Source organism: Juglans microcarpa x Juglans regia, chromosome 3S, assembly GCF_004785595.1.
Source record: "Juglans microcarpa x Juglans regia isolate MS1-56 chromosome 3S, Jm3101_v1.0, whole genome shotgun sequence".
Taxonomy (NCBI): Eukaryota; Viridiplantae; Streptophyta; class Magnoliopsida; order Fagales; family Juglandaceae; genus Juglans; species Juglans microcarpa x Juglans regia.
In genome coordinates this window covers 21,906,674-21,926,586 of record NC_054599.1, presented here as the reverse complement: position 1 = coordinate 21,926,586, position 19,913 = coordinate 21,906,674, and the positions used below count along the sequence as shown (strand labels likewise).

Sequence of the window (19,913 nt, the reverse complement as noted above, 5' to 3'; positions counted from 1 at the left end):
AGACATAGATGTTCGACCAATGTCTTGGAGCATTCAATTTGGGTGAAGGACTGTGTCTTGGGAATTTTTTGGTTGGCGTCTATGCCAGATTTCGGATGAATTTTTCTGAAACCCGGCTAGAAATTTTAAATTAGATTATTCTTTTAAAAAAAATATTTATAATTATAGAGTACGCAAGCATTACACATTCTTTTAAAATAAAATAACTAAAGTGCTGTTTGGATAATGAATTGAGATAAAATAAAAATTGAAAGTTGAATAAAATATTATTTTTTAATATTATTATTATTTTGATATTTAAAAAAATTGAATATTTATTATATTTTGTATAAGAATTTGAGAAATTTTTAATGATGAGATGAAATGAAACACTTATTATATCCAAACCAGACCTAAATATAGAACTCGCTTGAAAAAATTAAATATTTAATAGTTGATCACATTATTTTTCAAAATAAGTATGTGACGCTTGCATAATTATGATCACATCTAGCATTATTAAAAAAAAAAAAAAAAACCTTGAGCATTGAAATATTTATCTTCTTGTAAAAGAGGACAAAATGCATATTGTAATGATATATGGTCTAAAATTCACCAAGGACGAGTTTTTCTCAAGATGTGAACAATTTGACTAATCACTGGCCTTGTGACTGTTTATCCTCCCATGTGAATTGTTCAATGCATCTACCAAGTGATATAACCAATTTTTAAGAAGAAATAATTGAAAAAAAATTAAGCCAAATAATATTACTCTCGAGTCTTAAGTAAAATAGAAATAAACATATAAAGTAAGTCTCTTGGCTTCGTTTGGAACTATAACTCATCTCAACTTATCATTACAATTTTTTCAAATGTCAATACAAAATATAATAAACAATTCAACTTTCTCAAATCTCAAAATAATAATAATATTAAAAAATAATATTTTAACAATATTTTATCATCTCAACTCAACTCACTTCAACATCTAAAAACAACCGACTTCATTTTTAAGAGGATCTTGATCTGATTAATTAGCGAACTACAAGTAGTTGTGATAAATCATAAGAGTGAATTAAAATCTAGTGAATGAAAAGCTATATATATATATATATAATATATATATAGCATCCTTAAACTACAAGACAATATTCAACTGGATCATTGATATATAACAGAGAGGACAACCTCGTTTCTCAAATGTCTAAACGTAAGAAATAGATCAAGTAATTATAAAATTTCACTGATGGGAGTTTGCAGTGCATTAGAATAACAAATTAAATCAAGAGCAGAGTTGTCTCTTTCCACCTTAATTTATACTAAAGTAGAATCAACACATACCATTGCTGTATATATGTTCAGAAACACCGAAATGGCCTAGAGGCAGCACTCCTCCAACACACAGAAGCAACAAAGTGCAGCTAAACTGCATATGTTAACCAAGAAAAAAAAAAAATCAGGGGAAAAGTTCAAAAAGAAAGAGAGGAGAAACTTTTGTTTGCGTCTGAATTATGGGAAAGGAAGCATCATCAGGGAAAATTAAGCAATTAGCTAGTAGGCCAACATCATCAAAATACCAACTTTATATGAAATCGTCACTTGTCTCATAAGTTTAAACTAATAAGAAGATATAAATTTAACTATTTATATTATATTTTTAACACTCTCACTCACATATGAGTTAAACTCCTAGCTAAACTCGTCTTCAATGAGTGTGCCTAATACGTAAAATATTATTAAATAAGACAGAGTATAGAGCTCAGTCAGGATTCAAATCTAGGACTTTTACTCTAGTACTATTATTGTGTGAAATCATTATTTGTTCAAAAAATTTAAACTGATAAAAAAATATAAATTTAATTATTTATATTATATTTTTAATACTAACCTATCCCATTATAAGAGAATTTGGACCTATTCGCCTAGGTGTTGGCTAATTTTAATTCGTCAGCCGCTTCTTCCCTTTGCTTAAGGTTTTGAAATCAACCTCGATATTAATCTCTCTTTTGAACACGCATGATCCTTGGCCGCTGCAGCTGTTTTATGTTTTATCAGGTGTGGCGCTACTTTGCCCCTAGTACTGCAATTTTTTTAGTATTAAAAAGAAAAAGAAACACATAAAACACACTTTCAAAGTGGGGGCACTTTTGGGACAAATTAGCAATTTCCTTTATTATTAATTTGTTACTTAGGAATCCAACATGCAAGCTTTTCTTTGAATAGTACTTACAAGTGGTTGATCAGAAAAATAATTGTAAGAACTAGGAGGATATTTCATGGCTAGGGGCAAAGTAGTCAAATGTCAGTACATCTTCAAAATTTGAAAAAATATAACTTGAATGATCTGTATTAGAATAGTCAAACAATAGGGACTTGAACTATGAGCTACAGTATTTAGGAATGTTTCTTCATATTTAAAGATGTACTATTCATCTTCAAAAGTAATATTTTATTTTAAAAAATAAGACCATATTTTATTCTATTAATCAAAGCCAACTAATAGTTGAGAAATAGGTTGAGGAAAAATAATAGTTGGAAAATAATAATTTAAATAAAAATTAAATTATTAATTAACATAGTTACAAAATATGAAAAAAAATAATAAAAAAAAAATTATTAAAAAAATAATATTATATTATTATTTAGACTAATCTAACATAGAGTTATGGCTTGAATGATTTTAAATTTATAAAAAATATGTATTTTTAGTTAAATTTTAAATATAATTTTGATGAAGCCAATGCTAAGGACTAAGAATGCGCTTTCCCACTAAATAAGTTGGCTTGCTTTCTTGTTCACTTGATCTTTCCTCTATGATAATAAGATTTTCAGGCTAAATGACCGATTCTCCAAGAAATTACCATATAAAAAAACACAGGCTAAATGACCGATTCATTTTTTGGTGCGCGCGCGCGCCCACACATATCACCCTTTTATATTGACAATATTCAGCAAACGGAAACCGAAATTCACAGAGATGTGAAGTCCATGCAACAAAAATGAAACTCAAGCACAGGAATGATGTAATGAAAATTGACTGCACATACCAGCCTCTTAGAATTGAAGAGCAGCCGGAGTCATGATCATTATAATGCTCAAGATGATAGGGTTGGGAAGGGGCTAGACCGGGTTGAGATGGAGGGTACCCTTCATAGAAGTACCCTTGATATCCCGGCGGTGGTGGTAGAAAGCCTTGCGGCGGACTAGTATATGAAATTGGATGGCCTGAAATATTACATGATGATCACATCACGAATAAGATCACCATATATATACCATGCAATAGTTGATTTTATTCTCCATGACATGAATAAAGACCACTGAACCTACCCAAAACCAATTAATACTGATAATAATCATAAAGATACAAAAGAAAAATACAGAAATAGATCAACACGCATGAATTCTTATGGCTTGCCTGAAGCTGGGAGGTGAGACTCGTGAGAAATATGGTGGTAATTCATTGCTTACTTAACTGGTGGAATGTGTTGAGAGTGAGGGAAGTAGTTCAGGTGCCGCTAGCTGTTCTATAGTAATACGTAAATATATATATATATTTATATATATAACCCAGTGGCACTACGTTCATTTGCTTGCTACGTGCACAGAAGGGAATCTAGCTAATAGCTAGCTAGGAAGCTTCCTCGCCTTGCTTTTCTTAGAGTAGTCTTAATGAGTGCGGGATCACAAGAGTCCAAGGAACTGTGCTTCAACTTGATCTGGAGTTGCATTAAGAAACTGGGATATCAAGGGCCCCATGGCAGTGGTACAGCATCCTCTCATCCTTTAATTTGGTGGATAAAACGCCTCCTCGCATTTCAATATTGGGCTTGTGTGTGTGTGGGAGCTTAGTTGCGTGTGTGGCGGTCCGATTTAATAATTCAATCTGATAATTATTTGTTTCCGGTTTTCGGCCCGCCAAACTTTTGATCACCCGTTTTCGGCTTTTGTTTTAAATGATATGAATTTCCCTTTTATGTGAATTGCTTAAGGGTAAAAGAGTCATACAAAATGAATCACATTCCTTTGGAGAAGATGTATGGTTCAATCATTCGATGGCATTTGGGCGGCCTAGCTCCTTAATACGGTTAGAAGGAAGCGTGCTCATTCTAGGAAACTCGAAGCTTCGGGTTTTTACTTTGATAACAACTGCTCAACAAGCCGAAAGGAACTTGCACTGCATTGCCGGCTCTTTTACGCATCCCACATGCGCCCCCCCAACCCCACCAAAGTTGATGTGCATGTAACGAAGATCTAGATTGATAGATAGATATATACTATAAAGTGTGTTTCGCCACATTTTTTTTAAAGTAACTTTCGTATCATTTCATTATATACTCAAATCATTACAAATTCTGTCATTTACAACTAACTGTTTAATTTCTTGCGGAACACTTTCAATCCAACAGCAAGACATTAGCATTTTCTTCAGGTCCTCCACCACTTTGCCCTCTCCTCGACTCATCCACTTCTTCCTCCATAACAGCCTCAATAACACCTCTTGCATCCCCTTCAAAGCGACTTCCCGAAACCTCAGCTCCTTGCACAATTCCATAGCCCTCCACAGGGCATTACACTTAGCAAGAAACGGTGAGACCATATACCTTCTTTGAGAGCGCATTAATGAAGCCAGGACATTACCATTATTATCTCTCACTATAATCCCAATTCCCATTCTCTGGTTCTTTATATCGAGAGTAGCATCAAAATTTGCTTTTAAGTGTATTGCCCTCAGTTTGTTTCCAACACCGTCTTCCCCTTACTCATCCTCCTTGATTCTGTCCTTCAACCTTCATCAGGTTTGCCTCCTGAAACTCTGGTAGTCCTGCCACTGCTAACTTCACAACCTTGCAAGGCCTGGAAAATTTATTTTCAAATACAAGTTCATTTCTTCCACCCCAGATGCTTTTCATTATGCCACATCCTGATCATCAACCTACCCCATCAATACCAACATCGTCTTTGTTGGGTTAATATTGGTGAGACCTCTAATTCTGCGTTCTATGGATTCTCGAATAGGGGTCAATGGTAAAAGGTCACCTTTCTAGCAAAAAAGCTAGACACTTTAGAGACAGTCATAGATCTAATTTTAAAAAATTACATAAAACATAAGAAAATACAAATAAAATGCAAATCTAGTCGACGGTATATAATTTGTCCTCTTTATTTTTCTCTTTTTCCTGTTTAATGAATGTCTCTACCAAAAGGGAAAGGGAAAATAATTTTCTTCAATGGGCCGTTAATTTCTTGAGCGTACGACGGGCCGAGCATAAGCAATTTGGTTATTTTGGGCCACTCTTAGCCCCAAGTGTATTAATTGAAAATTCAAAACGACAACGACAGACGGTTTACATATATATATCTTGGCTTCTAAACGCCAGACCAAATCTTTGTAATTTTTTGATACTGCGGGTCTCATCAGAAAATAAGAATTTTCCTTTTAAAAGACAAAGGTTGGTTAAGGGTGATAAAATGTGGAAAAATTATTCTTATCAGTCATTATTCACTACCCCTCACCCCTCACCCCATATTCCACACCCCACACCTTATGAAAAATACGCACGCACCCTATAAAAAAAAAGTTATAGGTGTGGGGTGTGAAAGTGAATAGTGACTGATGTATAGAATTCCTCTAAAATATATCATATTTCTCATAGTGCGATGTGATTGTGATTTGTAAAAATTTCTTTAATGGGATCATGAATGACATTACTTTTTTTGTAAGGAAAATAACTTATAATTCTTTTACATTAAATTATTTTTAATGAAGTCACACAATTATATTGTTTGATTATAAAAATGTATTTTTAAAGAGAAATGCTTTAGTTATAAAAGAATTTCATAAAAATAAACTCACAAACTAACGTGACTCGATGTGGTACGTCGGATTGTAAAGTAAATCGAACGTATTACATGAAATCACTTTTGTTTATGAATTTACTTTTAGGAAACTTCTTTATGAATGTAACATTTCGCTTTTAAAGTAGTTGTAATTGTATTGTTAACGTCGTGTTTTGCACAATTTTGGGCCAAGTTTCGACAACTTAGATATTCCAAAATGGGCCTGCAAAAGATGATGGAGAATGCAACTAGAAGAGGGCGGCTTTGGGGCCGGGAAACCTCCGATGCCAAAGTTAATAAATATTCTTGAAAGTTTATAAATAAGTAAATGAGTCTAAGGATCAGAAAGTTTTTCTGTACCTAGCTTGCAATTTATACTATGGGTTGGGAGAGGTGCAGATCGTTTTTGCCTGCACAAAGTTTGTGCCTCTCCTGTTGTCTCTGTTGTCAAAATTCTTTAATGCAGCGTGGCTATGTGACGGCACCATAAATATGGCGTGCAGCTCGGTAGTAGCGTTATTAATGCGGCATTGTTTCCTGGCTTTCCATCTATTCCTTGTGAGGCATAGATGGTCTAATATCGATGGATCAATTGCCATCCAGATTCCCCCCGTGCTCTGTACAGGTTTCTTGGCTCTAAACGCGACTGCATGCTGTCAGGCTGATATGTCTTCTTGACTACTTGACTCATTTTCTTGGTATATGTTTTGCCCCATGTGTGAACTTGATGGCCTTTGAGCCAGGTATTGGGTCGAGGCCCAGTGGGCTTTGTGAAGTGGGAAAAATCCCCTTACATGTATCATTAGACCATTATTGTAATTCCTCTCTACAATACGGATTCATGCTATTGATTAATTTCTAAACTTAGATCAACTAAAGGAAAACCTGTAACGTAACGTAAACCTATACGGAGAGAGAAAATCGTGAGAGAGAAGACCCAGCATCGCCATAGTCTAGTGAGTGGCTGCTCACTACCGGCACAGACTTCATCACTAGGCTCAGGCGACTCTGCCGAGAGTCTTCCGGCATTTGCAACCGGTTTTCTCCCTTTCATCTTTTGGGAATTGTCTGTTACAGTACTGCTTCGGCAGCGGCCATCTCGTCGGCAATTTCAGCTGTTGCCTCGGGAGTCCTCGTCGAAAAGCTGGTGAGGTGAACCAGCTCCTTCGACGGTTAGTTCTCGGTTGGCCAACGTGGAATCCGTATGGGCTGATCCTCGCGTTCAGCTCCATATGGCCGCCGAAGCCTGTGTCTTTGCTCCAACAAAGAGATTCAAATCTTTTGTAGACATCGTGAACCAAACTCCTCAGCCGATCTTGGAGGTCAAGATTCCTTTAAGACCCTTGAAGATCTTCGATGGGGTCCCGTATGTTTTTTTTTTTCTCCAAAAAGGAGATAGATTGATCTGCCTAACCCTTCAAGTTTTCTCTTGTGATGAAATTCCTACGACAATGACCTTCACTGGATATCATTAGAGCCTTCATTTGAAGTCAGTGGAGCTTGGATTCACAGTTCGTGTCTACCATGCTTAAGGCCAGGTATCTTTTTATCCGTTTCTCTAATGAATTTGATTATATTAAAGCTTTTTCGAGAGAGATTTGTGATGTTGAAGGAGTGTCTTATCGTATTTTCTAATGGAATTCTAAGTTTGAGGAAGAAAACGAGCCCTCCTTAGTACCGGTATGGATCACTTTACCAGGTCTTCTTCCAAATTATTATCATGAGACTTTTCTATATAATATTACAATGCCTCTGGGTCAGTTCATCCGAAGGGACAATAGCACAAGATGTGCAACTAGAAAGATGGAGCACGAGTTTGTATCAATATGGACGCTGCCAAAACTTCGCTTGAGTCGTTCTGGATAGGCATGCCCCATCAAGCTTCCAGCCGTTTGCAAGAAGTAATCCATGAAAATCTCCTTGCATGCTGCTGTCCATGTAGAATGCAGGGCCACAATAGCCTTACTTGTAAATGGAATGAAGGTTTGAAGAAGGAAGATCGGCAGCAAGACGAACGAGGAAGAGAGAAGAAAGTCTGGGTTAGAAAAGAGGCAGATAATCCAAAAGAGGATGGGCACTAGGAAATGGCAAAGACAAGCAACCCAGTTGAGTTTGTTGATCTAGAGGAGGGCCATTTGTACAAAAAGGATAGTAATGTGGAAGAAGCAAGGGAGCAAACAAGGGATGGTGATTCAAAAGAAAAAAAAATCAGAAGCACAAGGAAGGAATAAAAGGAAATGCAGAAGATCTGACTCGGGAATGCACTGATGGGGAAATAAATACTAAAAGATTGGTGATATCGGGAGGAGTGGGGGAAGTGTTTGCGGAGGATGTTTACGTTCCAATGACTATCTTAGAACCTTGTGGCCTTGTAGAAATGGTTGGAGAGACTCAAGTTTTTCAATATGAAAAGTCGGATAAAATGGAAAAGGAAGACTTGGGGCATATGTTCGATGAAGAGGATTGTGAAGAAATTTTGTGTGATGCGGAGCCGATCAAAAGTCCTAGCTGGTTTGACAGCACTCGAGAGGTTCAATGGAAGCAAGATCTGGAAAGAGGTGTGGCTTGAAGCAACGTGCATGAGAGGATGTCAGACTTGGCAAAAGAAAAGGCTTACGAATCTGATAAAGAGACCCAGGATAAGTCGAGTAGTTTCACCAATATGCCTGTGAGAAAATCGTTGATGGTCGCCGTGTGCCCACCAGTCCTAAAAAATTAATCCATGATTGACAATTTTTTAGTTTGGAATATAAGAGGGTTAGGGAGTTCTAAAAGAAGGCTTAAGAGTTTAGTTCGGAAGCATAATGCTGCTATGATTGCCATCTCTGAGCCTTTTGCTCAGGAAGATAAAATGCATAGTCTGGGATTTTTCGACTCGATGAAGTTTTGTTGTAACGAGGCTTAAGGTGGTAAGTTTTGGTTGTTTTGGAGGGAGTCACTCACCTTTGAGGAGGTAGGTAGTTCATCTCAAATGATCTCTAGTTATGTTGTGCTTGATAATAAAAAAATTCTCCTCACTTTTGTTTATGCTAAATATACTCAAGTTGAACGTCGAGATCTTTGAAAGGATTTGAAGGATATGCAGGTTGTGGATAAGCCTTGGCTAGTAGTGGGGGATTTTAATGTTATTCGTAAGGATGATGAAATGATTGGTGGAAATCCTAGATCCTTGGCCTCCATAGAGGAATTTAATAGGTGCTTGGATAGATGCGGCTTTGTTGAACTTTCTAGCAGTGGACATCACATGTCTTGGTGCAATTGACATGAGGGTCAGTCCCGCAGTTGGGCAAAGTTGGATAGGGCTTTGATTAACATTGAGTTCCACTCTAATTTTCCTTTGGCCCATTATGAGTATTTGGTGAGAAAAACTTCAAACTACTGCCCCATGGTGATTAATTTTGCGAGAATGGAGGATTTGAATGGTCCACCCTTTCAGGTTTCAGAATATATGGGTATCTCATGCAGATTTCTTGTCTTGTGTGAGAGAGGTTTGGATGTCTCATGTGTACTTGAGGGGTCTTTGGAAGCTTGCCGAAAAACTAAAGAAAACAAAAATGGCGTTGCGGGCTTGGAATAAGTCCGTTTTTGGAAGGGTGGAATCTCACATTTGCGCTCTGGAGGAACGAGTGGAAGCTTTGGACTTGAAGTTTCCAAAATTGAACTTGAAGTCTGGGAGGGTAGAGAAGAAACAAGGTTGGCTCAAATTGCCACGAAAAATGGTTACTTGAAGGGGATCGAAATAGCAAGTTCTATCATGTAGTTGTTAATCAAAGAAGATCCAAAGCTATGGTTTCTCAAATGAAGCTAGATGATTGTCATGTTTTGGCGAATTTGGAAGAGGTTCATCTGGGTGCTGTGAGTATTTCAGGGAGTTTCTTACTGAAAGTCCAATTTTGGATCAGGCAGATCTTACACCTTTGTTGAGTGGTAGCATTTCAATGGCAGAGAATAACGCTCTTTGTATGGCTCCCTCGGAGGAAGAGATCAAAGAAGCTCTCATTTCCATTCCAAGACACAGCAGTCCTGGCCCTAATGGTTTCAGCTCGGCTTTTTTATTACTTGCTGGGATATTGTTAAAGCTAATATTGTTGAGGCAGCAACAGATTTCTTTCAAGGTGCGCCTTTGCCCAGGTATTTTTCTTCCTCTTTTATTGTCTTAATTCCTAAAGTGCAAGATCCTACTAGTTTTGATAAATTCCACCCGATTAGTTTTTGTTCAATGGCTTATAAAATTTTCTCCAAGATCATAGTCAAACGTTTGACGCGGCTTCTTCCTAATTTGATTTCTATGGAACAAGGTGCGTTTGTACCTGGAATGAGCATTTTTGAAAATATTACCCTCGCCCAAGAAATGGTTCATTCTCTCCACAGGAAGACTTGTGGGAGAAATATTATGATAAAAATTGATATGGCTAAGGCCTATGATCGGATGGATTGGGCGTTCCTTTTAAGGGTTTTGGAGTGTTTTGATTTCTCTGCTAATTTTTGCAGATTGGTGGGGGAGTGTAATTAGTCACCTTGGTTTTCGGTGATGATGCATGGGACTTATAAAGAATTTTTCAAGCCTTCTCGTGGTTTGCGTCAGGGAGATCTTTTGTCTTCTTATTTGTTTATTTTAATGGAAGACGTGTTGACTAGGCTTTTGCAGAAAAATTTTGATGAGGGTTGTATTAAAAGTTTTTGCCATCCTACTAGTGCTCCTCTTATTTCTCACTTATTATATGCTGATGACCTTTTAGTCTTTGTTAATGGTAGTAAGAGTTCGATGAAAAGGCTTATAGACACTTTGGGGACTTATGAGCATTGGTCTGATCAAGTTATGAGCAAAGAAAAATAAGCTTTCTTTCCTTCTAAGTTGATTAATGTTTCGAAGGTGCGTAGCCTGGTGAGAGCTACATGTTTTAGGGTTGGTCAGTTTCCTTTATCTTATCTGGAGGTTCCTTTGGTTTTGGTAGAGCTACCGACTCCTTTCGGTGGACAATTTATGGTCGTCCTTTTCTTGTGTGAAGTATATTAAGAGGAAACATGTGTCTACCACTAGTCCGAAGGGATCAAACTTCTGGAGGGCTATGATCTCCGTCTTACCCAAGGTTTGTGATAATGCTAAAGTGTTGGTTCGAGGCGGAAATTCTTCTTTCTGGTATGATCGTTGGCTAGCTTCCGATCCTCTCTCGGATTTGGTGGATATTGTCCATAATCAAGATCTTAAAATTCAGGATTGTTGGTTGAATAATAATTGGGATTTTGATTTTGCTAGTTGATTTGGTTGGGGAGAACATGGCTACTATCATTGCTTCCAATATTGTGGCTGGTAAGGAGAGGAGGATATCTTTATTTGGAAGCCTAATACTGACAGTAATTTTTCTTCTTCTAGTGCTTGTGAGATAATCAGGTTAAAGGTGAGTCGGTTCCTTGGATGGATTGGATATGACATAATAGTATTCCTAAGAAGATTTCAATTTGTATTTGGAAAACGAGTTTTAAATACCTTGCCTTTGATGTACGAGTGCAAAACAAGGGGATTGCTTTAGCTTCTAGTTGTGACTGCTGCAAGAGAAAACAGTGTGAAACTTTAGATCATGTGCTTTTCTCTGGGATCTGGCCAGACAAGTTTGGGAGATTGCTAGTATAGCTTTCGGAGTTTCTTGTATGCAGACAGTCACTTGGTGGGCTCGAGTTTCGTCTTGGTTTGCTTGTGCTAAAAAATCTCCGATTAAAGGGTTTTTAGTTGGTTTGGTGCCATGTTTGATTACTTGGAAACTCTGGCATAGCAGGTGTAAGGCTAGGATGGAAGGAAAACATCAAAGTGCCTAGAGTGTTTGGGTTGCAGTAAGTTTTGGCTTCTTAGGCTAGCGGGAGACATAAGCAAGACAGAGACTTTGTCTCTGGCTGAGGAGTAGTTTCTATCATCTCTTAATCTGAAGGTAGTGCCAGTTTCGGTTAGGAGCCATAAGCTGGTGGCCTGGCAAAGTTAAACTGTGATGGTAGTTGTCGTGGTAACCCAAGGAATAGTGGTGGAGATGGTGTGATCCGGGATGAGATGAGGAGAGTTAATGGAGCTTTTTCGGCTTGCTTTGAGATTGGCATCAATAATGAAGCTGAAGTCAGGGCAGTTAAAGAAGGTATTTCTCTTTGTAAAAAGCTTAACTTTGTAAACATTATTATTGAGAGTGACTCCAAGTTGGTCGTGGATTGGCTCTGTAGTAGAAAGTGCACACTGTTTGGTATTTATGGGATTTTTGGGAGAACGTGCTAAAAGATCTTGTGGGGTTTAATGTTTTAGTTTTACATCAATTTCGTGAGGGTAATCAAGTTGCAGATCTTTTGGCCCGTCAGGGTGAAGAGGGACGTAATATTTGTTATGAGGATGATTGGGATTTACCATGCCTTTTGAAGGGTATCATTCGGCTCGACAAACTGGGTCTTCCACGTATTCGTCTCTAGCCTTTTGGTTTCATTTGAATGTTTGTGTGTACTAACATTGTTTTGCAAGTTGTTTAGGTTTTTATGTCTTTGCAGTGTATTTTCTAGAGTTTCCTTGGTCTTTTTTTTATTATTGGAATTTTCATGTTTTGATGTCTGAGTTGGGGTATTTTATATATATATTTGTAACCCTCAGGTATCGGTCGTTGTAACTACGATTTTACTCTGCCATAAGTGAGGATAATCAATAAACTTGGAGTACCTTACTTTTTTTAAAAAAAAAAATATTTAACACTTAGATCAAAGTATGGTTGCATTTGAAGAATGTATGCATGATAAATCATGAAAGATGAATATAGTAATATATAATTATTCATTTCTCATTGAAAGTTGATTTATATATGCAGATGTAGAGCATGCAAACTCTCAGTCACGTACCTGAAACCATCACACCCTTTTATCTGTCTTTGACCAGACCCACAAAGAACGACTTTTCCTAGGTACGCCCTCTTTCTGGCTCACTCCACAACCCGCTCCATCTCTCTCTCTCTCTCTCTCTCTCTCGCTTAGATAGTGCGCTAGCTACTGCAGTATTGCATCTTTTAGACCTCAGTAGTATTGCATGCTTAGATTCTTTCAGCTGCCAACCGACAAGATAATTAGGTTCCCTAGCATTGGTTTTCTCCACTGCGTCCAGCTAATTAAAGGCCGGGCAGGGGCTCTATAGTACAATATGAACATCCACCTGGACCATATTCCTTCTTTCTTCTTTAGCAACAGTCGTCTCTCCGTCTCCATATCATCTCTCCCTTCCTCTGAACGAATCTTTTAGGGCTAAAGGGCCTACAATCCACAGTGCATGCAACTGCACCATATCCCATTAATCTTCTGCATGCACACTTTAGATTGTATTTAGATGTTGAAGTGAGTTGAGTTAAATTGAATTGAGATGATAAAATATTGTTAGAATATTATTTTTTAATATTATTATTATTTTGAGATTTGAAAAAGTTGAATTATTTATTATATTTTATGTTGGAATTTGAAAAAATTGTAATAATAAGTTGAGATAAGTTGAGAGATGTTCGGTAACCAAACAATAAATGTAGTTTCACGAGCTTTATACACATTCTCCATTTATTGTTCTGCAGATTCTCTGCATTTTTATCAATTGTCTGGTATGTACGTTCCTAAAAGAAGGACTTTTTTTCTATTTAGATGAACAGATCATCGAAATGAAAGGGTGAAAGGCTTCTGCAGTTGTCGAATATTCACTGGAATTGGTGAAAACGGTCCTAGAACTTGATATAAGATAATGATTTTTGTTGAAATATGAATTGTTAAAATCGTAGTTGGTAACCACTGGCTATATCATTTGTCCTTCTCGAACCTGCAAATTGCAAAACTGATCAGAAAAGCTGCCCTAAATATTCCCGTTTCCATCGGGTCTGTTACTGTTGACAAAAAAAATCATATTTCCCGAAACTAGTCATTTAATCCCCAGTTTATAAAGATAGAGGTAACGTGATACGATCGAGTTATAAATACAAAAATAACAATTTAAAGAATCAAAACAACTATATTTATTTGGGTCCTCTCGACCATGGGAGATTGATCCCGGCCAGAGAAACTGGTCTTCCGGCCATGCGAGACTTGAGACAGCACGGTCTCTCCACCTTTGAGACCATGGTTCAAATTGTGCAACTGGAGAGAGATTATGGACAATGCGCACCTGGGTTTTCTTGCGCGCTGTTCTAATTGACGGGATTCTCCAATTCCTGGAAGAAGTATGCACACGAAAGAGTAGGCCAGCTGAACATGAGTGAAAATGATCAGTAGGTCAAGAATGAGAATTGTGAAAGTATTCCGAATTTATGCGGCTACTTACTGGTGTGTGTATTTGTGTGTGTATAATGACATTGTAACAACCATATCATAACCTTATAATTACAAATAAGTATTAAGAAAAAAAATTAAATTTTAATATGATCATGTTGACAAGGCACGGCTCTTCCATTAGGTGAGTTAGGCAATTGCCTAAGACCCTTGATGAAAGAAGGCCCCAAAATAAAATATATAAAGTAGAATTTTTTTTAAAATATATATATATACCCAATAAAAAACTTTAATTAACTCAATGATAATAAAAATATAAACAAGATTAAATAGATATTATGTCATATATTATTAGTTTTTAAAAGTATCACAGATAATAATTATTTTGCCTATTCTCCTTCTAAGAGTACACTTCTTTTTTGTCATTATTAGTTTAATATATAATTAATGAAAAAATTATAAATAACAAAATTTAATTTTCCAGTGTTCATAAAAAGTTTTTGTATAATCTTTTGAAGAGGCAATGGTCCATTTTTTTTCAAATGTGTAAGTTGTTTATAGAACTTTATTAACAATAATGATTATAATTGTGTCTGAGTCTAAAGTATTTGTAAAACTAAATTTGATAAAATTCTCTCTAAATAAAAAATTTTCTGAAAAATATTAAATCAGTTACTGGTTGAAAATGTGGTATAAAATCTTAACCAATAATTTTACTTTACAAAATGATAGGATTTATTTTTAAATAAAAATAAAAATAAATTTATTTAATTTTACTTTAAAAAACAAAAAAAAAAAAAAAAAAAAAAAAAAAAAACCAAGAGAGAAGACTCACTTAAAATTTTAGCCTTAAGCCCAGAACCTATTGAGTTGGCCCTGCATGTTGTATACAACTACGTAGTTAAGTTGTTATATAATTAATAATGTTGTTGTTGTATATTGTCCAAGATATAATATAAGAGTAACTAAAATATCGCATGCATATATATGCTGCATTGGGGGGGTAGAGTAGTACCATGCATGGATCGAAGGGTACCCTGGAAGTTTTCTGATTATTCTTCGACGATGTTGAAGATTGATTATGCTCAAAATCACATAATTTAAGTTGCAGGTGGGCGTGGAAGAAAGGTTTCTGTGTAGCTTTTTAAAAAAGTTGTAAAAATAAGAGAAGTATTAAAGTTGCATGTCAAAAATACTTGTTTATTTTCATAACTCCTCTTCATTTTATTAATCTCATCTCATTTAATTATTATAATTTTTTAAAATTTTTACATAAAATAAAATAAACAATTTAACTTTTTCAAATTCAAAAACAAAAATAATATTAAAAAAGTATATTTTAACAAGTTGAATTAGTTATTATATTTAAGATGTTAAATTGAGTTGAGTTGAGATGATAAAATATTATTAGAATATGATTTTTTAATAATATTATTATTTTGAGATTTTAAAAAGTTGAATTGGTTATTATATTTTGTGTTGGAATTTGAAAAAGTTGTAATGATGAGTTGAAATGAGTTGAGATGAGTTTATGAACAAAACGAAGCCTAATCTCAGCTTATCTCATCTCATCTGTAAAAATAAAAGTCGTATGTAACTAACGTCTCCTTTGATTATACAGATAAAATAAGATGAAAGTTGAATAAAATATTATTATAATATAATTTTTATTTTAAAATATGAAAAAGTTAAATTATTTATTAACTAATTTTTTATACTCGCGTTAACGTCCGCGTGGCTTAAAATGTAACATGAGATTTACATCACAACATAGAATGATTTATAATTTTAACCAATCCAATCAAGTTTACAAAGTTATTTTTCTAAAAATATTAGGGATAAAGAATGTTATCGTTTCTATGGTTGAAAACAACTTGACCTGGCTTCCACAATGGAGTCAACTTTATCTACGGCCTGGTAAAGGATTCTCTGTACAAAAATCGATTGCTGCTGAAAACTCTAACTCCGAACGTGTCAAAACAGGGACACCTAGCAAGAGTTACCATCTTCGAGGTTTAGAAAGCAAGATATTCTCTGACAAACATATTGTTTGTCCAGATTTTTGTCTTTCGCTAATATCTCATCCTTTGCAAGGAAGGTCCCAAGTTTAAAGTAAAAGTATATTAGCACACTGTCATGACCGTGAATGGTGTCATATAATAACTCAGCTTGAATTAATATTTTTTAGTTCCTTATTCAAGCTTAACTTCCCATTCAACTATATATATATATATATATATATATATATATATATATATATTTTATAGAATTATATTAACTTATATTATTTACTTAACTACTTAAAGTTATATAATCTAAGTTAATTAGATAACCTATATATACATGAACTTGCAAGTTGTGGCGATCAGAATTATTGTATTTAATTATAACAAGTCATGACATTATTAATTATATTATTTGGTAGGTAGATATTATAAAATACAAGCAGTGATTGTATACATTATCAAAATATACGTTATTATTTATATTATAAGTCATGTACATATAGTATTACTTTTTTTTTTTATATATAATAATGTATATTAAATATATTAATAAGTCATTATTTGACTTTATATTTTATTTTGAATTCATCTATAAATTTTTTTAAATCAATCTTGAGATCACTTACATACATATATAATTATTCAAAAAACGCTTATTGTATATATAATCCTGATCTTTTAGGTCTTTACATTCATAATATAATCTTATTATAATGCTAATTAGAATAATAATACTAAATACGAAGTGACATCACTGATATGTTTAAAAAGAGGTACTCTCCTAACAATAAAACTCACAAAATAATGTGATTAGATGTGATACGTTAAGATCAGTTTGATCTATAGTATAATGTTCAACAATAAGTTTATACATAATATATACATACATATATAGATGGAAAATACTTTAGTCACAAAGTGATTATACAAAAATAAATCTACAAACTGATGTGTCTTGTTGTGATACGTCAGTTTGTGAGTTTACTTTGTATAATTTTTTTGTATCTGTAGTAATTCTTTATATACATGTATATGTGTGTGAATCATCAATAGCAATCGAAATTTTATACAATATTACACTCGAATAAAAAAAAAAAAATGCTTTGAATGCATGTCTAAGTACTGCCGTAGCGCTGACTTTATCTGGCTGATCACTGCAATTTCCGGAATGGTCTTTAAATAAATATTTTCCACACATTTAGAAAAGCTTAGCTATTTCATGATCAACATTCAGCTGTCTAATCATCATGAGTCCCTCAATCAGCCCCCCTGTTATAACGGGGATCAGGAAATTAGCTTTGTCAAATATGCTGTATCGAGCTGTAGTTGACCAAAATAAAAGCACCTCATGATCATTACGCTAGCTAGTTGAATATATATGTGATCAAAAAGTGCCACTTTACGTGTTGCTTTGCATTTGAAATATTGATTATCTTGGCTGATTAATTGGATCTATTCCATTTCCCTGAGAATTGCATCAAAGCCAATATTCAAGTTAGAGCATTAATCCTGCAAATCAAGAACTGATTACCATAATCCTAGCTCTAGCGTTGGCCGTTTACCATTCATATCCATCGCCTTGTGGCTTCATTGAGATGATTTCGGTGCCAAATGGATCCTCAGGATCACCTGATCTTGTAACATTTTTCCAATCTTGCCCAAGAAAACAAAAGAAAAAAACCCCAGTCATTAACACATTGAATCCCAGTACTACTTTTGATTAATCTTTTTTGCTTTTGTTTGATCTTTTCTTTTCAAGTAAGGCTTGGTTGGCTTCGTAAGAATACAAGAGAAAAATACTTAGTGTATATTAATTATGACATGCACAAGCTGAGTTTAATGAATAGGTATTAAAAGAAGAATACAAAAGCATTGCACATTGAGTGGCCAGCAAGTTGGCTGCACACATTTGGAAGGAATATTAGTGTTTGTTTAATGAGAAATATAAAGTTCTGAAAAATATATATATAGGACCCAAGAGAATGAAAGATGCACGTCGATCGCAATTATTACCAATACTATTCTTTCTATCTTCTACCATTGACCTTGCTTCTGGCAATGTAGGTCTCAATATCTCTGATCTAAATGAATTGCCAGTACTTCAATGGCTTCCGAGACTAAATCAAATTTAGAAGAAAAAATAGAGGAAGAATAACAGAAGACAAATTACCAAACCCATTTGTCACCTATTTCATTGATCAATCCACACTGAAACTTTTCAAAAGCACAAAGGGGTTTGAGTAGAAAAGTAAAATGAGAAACAATCACACAAGAAATTAATGTCATGATTCATCACGGAGATCCATTTTCGGATCGATCAAAGTGGAGAAGTTGACCGCTACATTTGGGGCAATCTTCCACCTTTTTGGGCACCATGAAATACATGAGACAGCTCTTGCACCCGGCCACAACCAAAACATGGTCTTTATGATCTTTCTCTACCCGGTAATGCTCTCTAGAGGAAGAGGGAGAGGACTCCGAGGAAGACTCCTCGCTATCATATGAGCTATCGTCTTCTGAGTAGCAATCTCCACTGTATTCTTGTGTTATCCTTGGATCGCCTTTTGCTTTCATGCCGTTCCTCCAGTTTATATAGTAAACCTCCCCTGTCTGCAAAAGAACCCATTAACAGTGACACAATAAAAATCGTGGAACAAATAAACAAGAACTTCGACATTTGTTCATTGAAATTGTAGAAAGAACAAAAACAAGCTCCATATATATACACACACACACACATACACACACCTATGTCGTTCCTTTTTCATAACAACAAATGCATCTTGTTTTTGCAAACTACAACTATATGATCAAACACCAAAAAAAATATATCTTTACAGGAAGACCATTTTTTTACCTACTCCAGGAGAGATTTTATTTCTCAGAAAAAATGGTCCAGTAAGAGAAATATTAACCAAATGCAAACATAAAAGATAATAATCAGATGGTCCAACCCAGAAAAGCTTTAGCATTTTATTCCGTTTAAAATGTTGAAAGCAAAGGCGAAAAGCTATTGAAAAAGCTTTTTCCTAGGGTTTTTTTGGGGTTCTGTCGGACATTATCGATCATTCTAAGCATAAGCACTGGGAGAAAAAGAGACAAGACGGCATTAAATAGTCGATGCCAATGAATACAAGCAACCCTATATTCAATACTAACCCCCCCCCCCCCCCCCCCCCCATATGCTTTCAGAAAAGGAACGACACAAAAGGGAGGCGCAAGATCTGCCCTGGTCTCGCAATAATTGAAGCTGTAAGAGGAAAGGGACTAAAAGGGGGGGTTCATTTATAACATACCTTTAAATCGAGGCATTGTTCCCAGTGGTAAGGGAGGGACATATGAGAGTTGAGCTCTAAGGAGGTGTCGGAGTTAGGGAGATGGTTATCCGGTGTCTCGTCTGAGCTTGAAGACGACCCTCCTACGCCTAAACCTGCGCCCGTACCACTTCTTGTTTGGTCGTTTAGCGAACAGTTCTGAAGGGACCTCTCTAAAGAAGCAGTGATGGTCGCCATGTTTGGAGCTGTCATCACTTTTTCTGTGAAACAACAAATTCCAGGATATTACAAACGAAAGATAAGGGAGAGATCGAGAGAGAGAGAGAGAGAGAGAGAGTGAGAGAGATTAGGAGGTGAGATTTTTGGAAGTGAAATATATAGCAGCAGTGGTACAAGAGCAAATTGCTTAAGCTGAAGGACTGGGGTTGTTCCCAGTGAGGAATTTTTAGGCTCATTTGTTTTTTGAGACAAAATAGTTAAATTGAATTGAGATGAAAGTTAAAAATTAAAGGATGAAATTATTTTCAGTGAGAAAATTTTAGATCTCATTTGT

At 35.4% G+C, this 19,913-nt stretch overlaps 2 protein-coding genes across 2 annotated transcripts; both read right to left on the bottom strand.

The window, feature by feature from the left end:
* Positions 1-1,184: 1,184 nt before the first annotated feature.
* LOC121257402 (cysteine-rich and transmembrane domain-containing protein WIH1-like) lies at positions 1,185-3,517 on the bottom strand. The gene is made up of 3 exons (XM_041158392.1): positions 3,398-3,517; positions 3,027-3,204; positions 1,185-1,405 (listed from the first exon to the last, which is right to left on the bottom strand). The coding sequence occupies exons 1-3, from the start codon at positions 3,441-3,443 to the stop codon at positions 1,357-1,359; spliced, it is 273 nt and encodes a 90-aa protein (XP_041014326.1). The 5' UTR covers positions 3,444-3,517; the 3' UTR covers positions 1,185-1,356.
* Positions 3,518-18,251: 14,734 nt separating this feature from the next.
* On the bottom strand, positions 18,252-19,796 carry LOC121257401. The gene is made up of 2 exons (XM_041158391.1): positions 19,382-19,796; positions 18,252-18,695 (listed from the first exon to the last, which is right to left on the bottom strand). Exons 1-2 carry the CDS (start codon positions 19,610-19,612, stop codon positions 18,378-18,380), a joined length of 549 nt encoding a protein of 182 aa, XP_041014325.1. The 5' UTR covers positions 19,613-19,796; the 3' UTR covers positions 18,252-18,377.
* Positions 19,797-19,913: the final 117 nt, after the last annotated feature.

What these genes read in the sequence shown, in the direction of transcription:
- LOC121257401 (XM_041158391.1), bottom strand. Translation starts at nt 19,612, where the DNA reads ATGACAGCTCCAAACATGGCGACCATCACTGCTTCTTTAGAGAGGTCC. An exon ending in AACAATGCCTCGATTTAAAG is followed by an intron (nt 18,696 to 19,381) that starts GTATGTTATAAA and finishes GTTCTTTTGCAG; the next exon opens with ACAGGGGAGGTTTACTATAT.
- LOC121257402 (XM_041158392.1), bottom strand. Translation starts at nt 3,443, where the DNA reads ATGAATTACCACCATATTTCTCACGAGTCTCACCTCCCAGCTTCAG. An exon ending in GTCTCACCTCCCAGCTTCAG is followed by an intron (nt 3,205 to 3,397) that starts GCAAGCCATAAG and finishes GTAATATTTCAG; the next exon opens with GCCATCCAATTTCATATACT. An exon ending in TCTTCAATTCTAAGAGGCTG is followed by an intron (nt 1,406 to 3,026) that starts GTATGTGCAGTC and finishes TAACATATGCAG; the next exon opens with TTTAGCTGCACTTTGTTGCT.